This window comes from Perca fluviatilis, chromosome 3 (genome assembly GCF_010015445.1).
Source record: "Perca fluviatilis chromosome 3, GENO_Pfluv_1.0, whole genome shotgun sequence".
NCBI classification, from domain to species: domain Eukaryota; kingdom Metazoa; phylum Chordata; class Actinopteri; order Perciformes; family Percidae; genus Perca; species Perca fluviatilis.
Window position 1 is genome coordinate 38,575,060 of NC_053114.1, and position 12,022 is coordinate 38,587,081.

Sequence of the window (12,022 nt, forward strand, 5' to 3'; positions counted from 1 at the left end):
CTTATATACAACAAACTGCTTGATGAATTTAGAACAAATTATTTCCAACATTCTTTTATTGAACAAATTGAACATTGAATTGAATATAAAAAGCACCACTAAAAAATGAATGATTTTGAAATGAAATAATGTTATATTTTAAAGTGCACTTTTCTACAGATATTTTCTTTCAACTTAAAGGAACACGCCGACTTATTGGGACTTTAGCTTATTCACCGTAACCCCCAGAGTTAGACAAGTCGATACATACCCTTCTCATCTCCGTGCGTGCTGTAACGCTGTCTGACGGCTCCAGCATTAGCTTAGCCTAGCACAGATCCTGCAGGTAACTGGTTCCAACTAGACTACTGCTCCGAATTGTGACAAAAGTGACAAAATAACGCCAACATGTTCCTGTTTACATGTTGTGATTTGTAGAGTCACAGCGTGTACAAAAAACAACGTAACATGAGACACAGTCATCTTCTATCCGTAAAACAAACCGGGAACTATATTCTCAGACAGACTTGCTGCGAGCATATCACTCCGCCCAAGTACTATATTCTTCCGCCTGAGAATATAGTTCCCAGTTTGTTTACGGTTAGAAGATGGCTGTGTCTCATGTTACGTGTTCCCGCTCGCCATTTCCGGGTTGGCACTCACCGACCTCGCCAGACTGTCCGACGGCCGATTATTGGTTAGGTGTGTCAGGGCCTTAACACAGAACATCTCTGAGGGTCTTTGGCGATATGTTGCGGCCTTTCACGATGTGTTTATTGGGCCAGTTGATATCGCGATGGTGATTTAAAAAAAACTATATATTGTTTGTGTGTGTGTGTCTGTGTGTGTGTCTGTGTGTGTGTCTGTGTGTGTGTGTGTGTGTGTGTGTGTGTGTGTGTGTGTGTGTGTGTGTGTGTGTGTGTGTGTGTGTGTGTGTGTGTGTGTGTGAGTGAGAAAGAGAGCGAGAGAAGGCGATCAAAGTGGATTTTGTGGTCGTGCCACACATTCTCATACTTGTAATAATCTGTGTGTTGATCTTTCACTCGTCATTATCAGTCTCATCAGTTAACATCAGGATCTTTTTTCCTCCTTGATACAAGTTGAAGTTGTGATTATTTTTGCTGGCAGGGTAACAGGACTGTAAACTAATGTTTGCATTGTTTATTGGCACTTAGTATAACCTAATACATCTCTGAAAACATACTAAAACAGTTAGCAAGTTTTATGGCAAAATGGATAAAACCCTCTGTCACTTCATATGGCATAGCAAAATATTTTGTAAAATTGTACATTTTGGAATGTAGTTTGAGAAAGCATTTAATAGACAAACAAACAGTCCTTCTCATTTGATTTGCAACCCTTCCCACAACGGTCTAGTACAACCAGAAATATTAAAGGCATGGACACAAACCAAACTCTCTACTTGTTGACATATCTCTTGCCGTCATCTTGCCATGTATATTGTCATGTTGCCCATTCGTATTCTCAGTCCTGGTGCGCACACATGCATGTGCAGTACAGTGCGTACAGTATGATGGTTTCTTTGGCTCTGGTCGGAGCCAGTGGCCTGTTTGACATGTGCATGGCCTTGTGATGTGGCTTCATGTTGACACAACTTCTGCTCCAGACTCTAATTTAGCTCAATGCAAAAAAAAACAACAAAAAAAACGCACACACGCATCTGAATAAAACACACATATGCTTAAAGTTACAAATCCAGCACAGCTCACAACACTGCAGTGTAATCGTAATAGTGTTGTACTATGGGGTATCAGGAATTGGTCTTAGTTCGGGATTTTCAGTAATTACAGTATGTTTACACCGGCCACATTTTGCGTGAATTGTGTGGCTAACTAACTAACTAATCTGAAACTAATTTTTACTTAACAAAATCAATGCAAAAACGCCCGTTTACATCTATCCCGTATCCACGAGTTGAAATGTTTAAACTCAAGCGATCAAACTTGAGCAAGTGACGCGACACAAAGTACATTTACGTGGCCAGTGTGAACACCACAAACCCCGGGGGTCTGAGGACTGCAGGGACTACAGGCTGCTCAAGAAAATGAGATAGACAACTTTACAGACAGGAAGACGTGGAGGACGCCATCCCCGCTTCCCCTACTGTTAGCGGAGAGTTCTTGAAACAAGGGGAGGGAAGTGGAACAAAGTGGGGAAGAGGAGAAAAAGAAGGGAGGCATCTGAAGGGGAAGTGTGAAGAGGGGATGGTGGAAAGACAAGACTGAGGAGAAAGAGAGGGAAATGAAAAGAAAGAGGCCATTAATTTAGTGCTGTGGGAGGGATCTGAAGGTTACTGAGCTTTCTCTGCCAGACCCTCCTGGGTTGACTGATGCCTTTGTGAGGGGGCCAGGAACCGCATACACACACACACACACACACACACACACACACACACACACACACACACACACACACACACACACACACACACACACACACACACACACAAACACACACATAACACACATATAACACACATGCACGTTCCAAGAAACTCTGGGTTTGTTGCGGCAGGCCAGTTTTAGCAAAATAGGCGCACACACACACACACACACACACACACACACACACACACACACACACACAGACACAGACACAGACACACACACACACACTGACACAGACACACACACACACTGACACAGACACAGATGGCCATTAATAGGCTTCAAAGTGAGAGCAAAATGGGAAACCTTTATTTATTTCCTGTCCTGGACGTGATTTGCTGTGATGCGTCTAAAAATGTGGTGATTCTGTGTTTTTCCCTACTGTGGTGGGAAATCAGGGCAGAGTGTACAGAACGTATAGAGTGTGTGTGTGTGTGTGTTTCCCTATGTATTTTTGGATACCGTGTTTGTCTGTGTACACATATGCACACTGTCAGCGAAAAGGGGATATGGGCATATTAAAGGGCCAGTAAGCAATGGGTTGGGTTAAAGAAAATATTCTGTATTTAGTGTTATTGTAATACAATTTTATTTCCTATTAATCAAAATGAGTCGATTGGCAGTAGAGAGAGATTGATGATGTTTCATAGAGTGTTAATGTCCTCTTTGACTAAAGCTCCTGCTGTTTACAGAAGTCCCTGTGCTACCTGGGAGTCCACGGCCAGAGCAGTAAAGTCCTCTGACATTTTGTGGATGGCTGTAACCAGACAGGGATGCAGATTTTTTTTTTTTTTTTTCACCTAGACTTGGCTCAAATATTTTCTTTTATCTTATGCTTTACTGAAATTACTTCTTAGGGCCTCTGAAAGAAGTAAAAATGAGTCTTTGGCTAACTGCAGACACAAATCATGGCCAAATGAAAGGTCTCTTCAAGTGGCCACAAATAGACATTATAAAGAATTTGTGGGGACAATAAATAAGAATAGCCCATATCCCGACAGTTTGCCTGCAAGCAAACTTACATATACTTTCTTTCATCAGGAAATCACATTGAGATCAAGATCTCATTTACAAGTGACAAAATGAAAATTCAAACAAAATAATACAATCAAATGTAAATAAGAAGTTTAAATTTAAATATCAAGACAGCAGTACTATGCAGGCGTAATTGGCAAACAATGTATGAAATGATTTCATACAAATAAGTTAAGAGTGGAGAAAAATTTAAAACTCAAAAGACTTAAACTGAAAAATAAAATGAAATGTTGTGTTTTGCTTGTATCCCACGTCCCTGTTTTGAGTGACACCTCTGTTGTCTGTCAGACGGGTAAATGGACCGAACGATCATTTTTTTAACTCGTCATGAATCGCTTCATTAATCACTATAGTGATAGATGTCCGTACAGTCCACCAGCACTGTCAGAGCAGTTGTCTTTTGAGGACGAGAAAGAACCATCAAGGGGAAAATCCACACAAAAAAAAAAGCTGCGTACTCATGGTCATTATACTTTCTCTCTCTCTGTGACACATACAACACACACATGTTTATGTTCTGACAGAAGAGATTCATTTAATGAAAGCCATTCATATTAAGATTGGACATGTTTATTGCCCTCGGAAGGCTTATGAAGTCTCATTTCAACTTGGTGACATAGCGTGTGGCTGTGTGGAGCGCATTAGTCTGTAGTATACAGTACACAGCTTGTTGGAGCAGTGATAGAGAAGCTGCATGGCAGACGGCAGCCTAGAAAAAAAAGCAGGGAAATGCCAATGCTAAAACAAGGAAAGCAGCACATGAACATAGCTGAGTTCAGACTGAACTGCCATTTTTGTTACCGTTGCAGCATGTTGGTATTACGTTCGAGGCATTATACATTTGGCAGAGGGGGTTAATATTGTCACTGTTCTGCTGGAGAGTTAAAGACTTCACATGTGGATTGGGGTTTAATTTAAGTCACAAAAAGAAGTACTTGAGACTTCATTCCCTGAAGACTAGACTTCAAAGCAAAACCGTTTCAATTTCTAGTTTTGACCCAGTCAAATCCAAAAAATTATAATTTAAAAAAATGGTGTCAGGCAGCATTGCATAACCACACAGCTTGAATATTTAAGTAAGGCCTGTGCATTGGAAGGGCATGGACTCCGCTATTTAAAAGCACTATAACAGCGCTTCGAAGAAAGAGAGAAAAGAAAAGTTCAGCATTGGTAGACCTGAAAGACTTGCAGTGGACTTGCCTTCAAGGACTTGAGACTTGATTTGGGACCTGCCTTGACAAGATTTGAGACCTTTCTAGGGCTGGTCAATATATCGATATTATATCGATATCGTGATATGAGACTAGATATCGTCTTAGATTTTGGATATCGTGATATGACCATAAGTGTTGTCTTTTCCTGGTTTTAAAGGCTGCATTACAGTAAAGTGATGTACTTTTCTGAACTTACCAGACTGTTCTATTGTTTGCCTTTTCCCCACTTAGACATTATGTCCACATAACTGATGATTATTTATCTAAAATCTAAGTGTGAAGGTATTTTGGTAGAGCCCCAATTGTCAACCCTAGAATATTGCCGCAATATCGATATTGAGTTATTTGGTCAAGAATATCGTGATATGTGATTTTCTCCATATTGCCCAGCCCTAAACCTGACAGACTTTAGACCTGACCTGGACCCATCAAAGAATGTAAAAACTCACGACGTTCCAAACCTTATTCCCATGTACAAAGGCAGGATGGTCTCCTGTTGTTTCTCCAGCAGGGGAACAACCATTCACATAAGAAACGTCACCTTTGAATCCCCTGACAAACTTTCCAATATGGGTAGTGATTCAAAGAGCTGGAACCAAGTTTTATTTTTTATCTGCGTAAGATTAAATAGATGACGACATACTTTGATCCTGCATGAGGAAATTACACTTTTTTTTTATAGAGTCTCCGGTGGATTTGATGCTGCAGCATAAATCATATCGAGAATCACATTCAAGTACACTTAACAGATTTTTGCACACGTGGATCTGGTTTTCTGAAACTGTTGTCACACATACAGAAGGGCAAGTAGGGAGTAGTTAGGGAGGACCATTATATCATAGTAAATATAATAAAGTCAGTTTTATTATTCAGCTGGATTTCTGGGTTTGGCCCGAGAACATACAGAACCGTCATCCTGTCGTGTGTGTGTTACACTAAACATCCTCCCTATCGGACTCCTTTTGCAGTCAGCCTCCTCCTCCTCCTCCTCTGCTCAATGTGGTGTTGTAGGGGCTCAGAGGCCGGTGTGTGCCCACCCAATCTTGCATTGCCAGACCTTCCTCCACAGTGCTGCGGAGGAAGATCTAGCTAGTCCACACAACATTTCTGGATAGGAGAAAGATGGCCTCTGGTTTATTGGTGTTTCTTTAAACCAATCGCAGTCGTCTTGGGCGGCGCGAAGCGCTGGACGCAGCAACGGTTCCGCTGCAAAATAGCCCCAGGAAGGAACTTGTTTTGGTGGAACGTTTGTATGTTCAAAGGTTGTTTTAGTCATAAAACACGTCTAGCTAGCTGTCTGGATTTACTCTGCAGAGATCTGAGGACCGGTTAACCATAGTCCTCATAAATCCACCGGTGTTTAAAATTGTAACAAGCGGACGGTGAGGGTCATCCGGACGAAAATTAGGGACATCCCGCGGTACTTCCTGCTGCAACGGAACCATTCCGTAATTTGAAACGTCGTCAGTATAGACTAGTGCCCACCTGCAGATTTAATACAATCACCTTTTATAGTCAGTGATGAGTAAAATGACTGGAAAATGAGCCAGTTATGTATAGCTTACAGAATCACTATTGTTTATATGAATTCCAATAAAAAACAGTCATTTACCTGACTGATTGAACATGTCTGATCAGCTCTAACCCTCTCTTCCTCTGTGTGTGTGTGTGTGCAGGAGTCCAGGGCAGCGCCGAGTGTTCTTGTGGGAGGAACCACTTCACGTGTGCGGTCAGTGCGTTCGGCGAGTGTACCTGCATCCCCGCCCAGTGGCAGTGTGACGGAGATAACGATTGCGGGGACCACAGCGACGAGGACGGATGCAGTGAGTTTGCAATCCTTGTCTTTTCTCGTTCTTATCCTCCTCTTCTTTTTCCTTTTCTCTTAGTTTCGATCTCGCTGTGACTTACCCTAAGATTTATTGACTCTGAATTTGTCCCAATTTTAAACTTGAGTGAAGTGAATGGTACAAGCCTATTTACTGGCTTTGATGAGATTCCTTGCTCCGCGTGGCTGCTCTTAGTTTACTTGGTCTGCGTGATCAAGTGGAAATCGATGATTGCCCAGTTGGTGACCGATGAAGTTGGACAGAGAGTTCTGCATTTCAAAAAGATTGTAATGCAAACTTTAGTCTCCGATTTCAAAACATTTGTCGTAATCAATTAGAGAACCTGATGTAAGATCTGTCAGCCCTTTTTGTAAAGGTTACTAAAAATGACTTTTTTTTTATAACTTTCCTTGATTCATGTAAACATAATTTTCCACAAAACCATTTTTCCCTTAAGTGTAAGTAGCCAAGCTTCTCAAATGGTAAATGATGTAAAAACACAAGCATCTGTCCAATATTTCTGTCTAAATAAAATCTTCTTTTAAAAAGTCTGATCAAAAACTTTTCTTCTACAGACACATTTCGGTCAGTGCCAAAACAGCCTTAGATGTTTATTTCTGTATTTAACATTTTGATATGGGTATTTATGAATAGATGCTTATTTGTTTTACTAATAAAACTTGAAGTTGCTGGTTGTACCAGCTTGATAAATGTGGTTGTTAAATATAAACCAACAGTTCTACACTGAATAATATCATGGTTCCTTTGAGCAAGACCATAAACTCAAACCAAGATTTTTTGCTCAGTTTTCCTGCATAAATAGTCCAGAGAAGTACGAAAAAACATAACTGGGCCCATATGGATCCCATCATCACCCAGTGAAACGGGGAATGGGTCAGTGGTCCAGGCGGGGTAGTATTTCTGATGCAGAGGCAGCGCAAGGCGCTCTGCGTGGTGTATGCCCCGTGCAGAAAAATGCTTGAGTGACTTCTGGCACCAGACGGTGTTTGGCCTGAGGGAAGTCTTGGCAGCAGAGCCAGACAGGAGTATTTTCCTGCAGAGCATGTCAGTTTGTCAAGTAGAGGAGATCTTCACCGCTCCTCTTTTACACTTCTGTTTATCGATGTGAAATGTCAATGTGAGGCTCGTCTTTTTTTTCTTAGAGAAGCAGATGCTGCCCTTTTGTTTGACACTTCCTAAGCCTCTTTGAGAGGTGTGTGTGTGTGTGTGTGTGTGTTTGTGTGTTCTGTCTCCATCAGTCTTCTTCTGTCACATTAAGCTAGTTAGGGGTTGGGAGAGGGGATGCTAAGTGTTATTGATCTCCAGCCAGTTGAATGTTCAGCGAGAGCCTGATCGCCGCGTTATCGATCCGTGGTGCGTTACTTATTTAAGGAGACACATGGAAGCAGCTGACAGATATCCGAGCATCTCGCTGGACCTTCCTAATCCATTAGTACTGTCTGATCGATCCTCTGCTCCACCGCTCTGCAGCCGCACGGCTCTAGGACTCACTCCATTCAATCTCGTAACCACGGAGCTCATATCATACAGAGATTCATGCTGTGCAGAAGCCATACATTTGATGATGAAATGATGAATACCTTTGGAACTCAGGTCTACAGTACACACCATTTTTTGGCAACCTGTGATGTGGGATTGCAACTAGAAGTTGATTTGTTTAGACGGGGAACAGGCCAAAAAGGTCGGGAACTGGTTTGAGTTATAGACTTAATAATGAATCGATTTATCACCTAATAATACAGTATATGAATCCCTTGGTAACTCAAAAGATCAGTTTAGAGTAAATCCAGTAGAGAAAGGCGTCAGATTTTAATAGTTCCCAGCTTAGTATATTGTGGTTTTATGATACTGAAATGTATATTATGTAACTGCACTGTAAAAGCCCAGCTAGTAGGGACAAGAGATACAAATTAGCAATAGCTATAAACTCTCTGTGCACCACATCAGTTTCATGCTCTGATTTGGAGCTATGTTAAATAGCAGTGTCCATATCAAATACATTTGTGTGTGTGCGCTTGCTTTTGAAAATGAATGAGATCCTGTGTGTGTGTGTGTGTGTGTGTGTGTGTGTGTGTGTGTGTGTGTGTGTGTGTGTGTGTGTGTGTGTGTGTGTGTGTGTGTGTGTGTGTGTGTGTGTGTGTGTGTGTGTGTTTGCATGGTGTTTGTGTGTCACTGAGGAGGGCAGAGGCCACGTGACTCGCCTTCTATTACACTGATTGAATCAAGCAAGTGGGATCGTAAAACCATAGAGTGACATTTTATGGTTTTTAACGAAGAGAGAGAGAGAGAGAAAGAGAGAGATATCACAATGAACACACAGATATCTCTTTTCAGCAGAATTGTGGCATCCAGCCTCTGTCTGAACTTTAACTTATTTATCATTTATACCAATTTAACAATTTCTAGAGAAAGCACAATTGTCCTGACTCACCCTGGAGGAGTGTGTGTGTGTGTGTGTGAGAAACTCCGGAGAATAGGAGCGGAGGCAAAGTGGCCGACTGTGGCTATGAAGCTATCCGTGTAAACTTCTGATCTAATTACAATGTGGGAATCATGTGGAAATTGTGTAGTGCACATGTGGCTGTTGTGTGTGTGCAGTGCTTGTGTCGTGTGACTGCGTTCCCCCATATAAAGTTTCATAGCTGCACAGAGACTGAAGAGGGAGTTGCAGAAGAGTTGATGAGGGACTGAGAAGAACACGCACAAATTCTCTTTGTACAGGCGCGTGTGTGTGTGTGTGTGTGTGTGTGTGTGTGTGTGTGTTTGAGTAACTGATAAATCATGTGGTGTTGTGAATGTTATAGTGGGAACTCTATCTAACTCTAAAGGAGTTGTTGGTGTGTGACGGTGAGGAGGAAATGGTCTTTACAGCCGGCCGCTCTCCTCCTTACCCCACGTTACATCCGTCTGTTTGTAGTCGACCACACTGGGTAGAAGGGCGGGCGGGGGGGCTCGTTCCTTGAGGATCATAAATCTACCCGTTTAAAGACAAACATTTAGTAAAAGGACCTAGCCATAGTGTCTCCCTATGTTTAAATCCTGTGTTCAATACATTTTCACCGACCATCTTTAAATGACAGCAGGAATAATACATCCAGAAATGTAAATCTGTACTGTTTTATTTTCCTTCAGAGTGAACATTGATCGTGATTATTACATTATTTTTGTCTATGTTATCGTTTAGATCAGGGATTTTCAAAACTGGGTCCTCAGAGTCAATGCAGGGGGGGGGCCTCCAAATTATTGTTAATTTTGGAAAGTTTATAAAACCATGCCAACAATTATTAGGCTATTTTAATATATTAGTATTCTATGCAAAAAAGGTATGTATAAAGGCTTTAGGCCGCCCTACACATTATTGTAGGCCCAGTTTATTATGCAACTTCATTTTATACAGTACAGTGTTTCCTTTAGGATTTTTTTTTTTTAGCAGTGGGGGCAGATCTGTCCGAACAACAACCTCTTTTTGTACAGCCCTATTTCTGATACCGTGGTGGCATAAATTTAACCATGGTGGGCCGCCACTACAAAATCAAGATGGAGGAAACACTGCAGTATATTTAGTAGGGGGTCCCTGCTACATCTCTCTTTCATTTAAGGGGTCCTTGGCTTAAAAAACATTGAAGACCCCTGGTTTAGATGGTAATTAAGGCTGGGCAAAACACATCAATATATGAGGCTAGACACCGTCTTCAATTTTGGATATCGTGATATGACACAAGTGTCGTCTTTCCTGGTTTTAAAGGGTGCATTAAAGTAAAGTGATGTAATTATCAGAATTTACCAGACTGTTCTAGCGGTTTTATTTTTTACCTTTACCCACGTATTGATTATATCCACAGTACTGATGATTCTTGATCAAAAATCTCATTGTGTAAATGTTTTGTGAACTCACCAATAGTCAACCCTACAATATTTCAGAATATCGACATTGCTGCACAATATGAGGAAAATATGCGATAACGTTGGTTGAATAACGCGACAATAATACTTGTGATAAATAAACAGATATTTAAGTGTACTCAGTTCTGCTGCTTTCAGTATTCTGCTAAAATACAACACATTGTTGAGTTTAAAGGAAAGGAAATCATTTCCTCCTTTTTGTTTTTAACAAATTGAACACTGAATTGAGCTTAAAAGGAACCACAAAAAAATGGACTGACGGTTAAATTTTAAAGCGCAGTTTTCTGCCGATATTTCTTTCAACTAACACAAAAAAATCTCTGGGTGTCTTTCGCGATATGTCGCAGTCTTTCGCAATATGCTTATCCGATATATCGTGCAGCCCTAATCGCATGTATTTTGTCACAAATATCATGATATTTGACTTTCCCCATATCGCCCAGTTCTAATGATAATGCAGTTCAAGAGCAAATTGATTTAAAAAAAAAAAATGCATTGCTTTGGGGGCAGATGTCCTTCTCCCCAACCAAAAGTTGAGCAGGGTTTAAATGTTTTGGCAGAAGACCCTGTTCCCTGTGTGTTGGCAGCCCCTCGCTGGGTAAACAGACTGAATGAGGAGGCCGCAGGCGCATTTTTCGCACAGGACTGAAGTCGGTCTAAACGCAGCCTTTCAATTGAAGGATGACGATGCACGGATGATCTTTGTGAGCCACAGTGCAGAAATAGAACACAGAATTTAGTGCTTGGTGCAAAAGATGTCAAAAGATTAGATTGCTTGGCATCGTTGAATTTCCTGACTGAATACGATACAGGTGTCTATGCCTCACTAGTCGAAGAACAGGAAGAGTGCGTTACAGGGTCACACATCTCAAGGACAGGACTCTAATTAGCCCTGAAGAAATTAATAACACCCGCTTTTTTCATTAATCCAGCTGTCTGAGCTCAGGGGGGGCGTACATCGCTCCGGGTGGCACATGGACTGAATAACACACTTCACTATGTTTGATTACAGGCCAAACGTATGAGCTGTGAGAGACTCCGCTCCATTAGAGAAATATATGTTTACGTTCTTGGCACTCAGCGCCACGTCCATAAACCCTCATCAGCAGGAGAAGGAAGGTTACATGCTGCCTTTGTGAATCTGGTTCCTATGGAAATGGCAGCAAGTGTTCATTGTGTTGAAAGCTGCACAGTGAGAGGAGGCAAACTGAAGTGGAAAGGGAATGAAAAGGGAGAATGATAGAAAAAGTGACGCAAAGGAAGAAGCCTCACGTTGTTCATAATGCACTCTCTACCTCACCGAAGCTACTCTGTCGTTTTATGGAGCGGAAAGAAAACGTCAAGTTTTGTCGTACAGTAAAAGCATAATGCAAACAAGTATAGTTTTATAATGGTTATGAAAAATTCACTTTTTCTGGGATTTGGGGTGTTATTTTATGTCTCTGGAGCTTCCACACGCATACAAACTTTGAAAAAAATCCATCCATGGTGTTTTGAGTGAGATACGGTTTCTGAATGTGTCCTGCCTTCATTCTCCGGGTGAGCTGTTCAAAATCTGCACGGCTTGTGACTTCACAAGCCGAAACAAGCGGGCTAACTGCAACCGTTAGCATGCTAGCGGCTAACGCTAGCATGC

The 12,022-nt window shown here is 41.5% G+C and overlaps 1 protein-coding gene across 3 annotated transcripts in view; it reads left to right on the forward strand.

Moving 5' to 3' along the window:
- lrp4 (low density lipoprotein receptor-related protein 4) overlaps nt 1-12,022 on the forward strand; it is a 156,953-nt gene that overhangs the window by 58,531 nt on the left and 86,400 nt on the right. For all 3 annotated transcript variants that reach the window (XM_039795245.1, XM_039795246.1, XM_039795248.1), the window contains exon 2: nt 6,313-6,459. In XM_039795245.1, the coding sequence (XP_039651179.1) occupies nt 6,313-6,459 (147 nt within the window). The remainder of the gene's footprint in view (nt 1-6,312; nt 6,460-12,022) is intronic.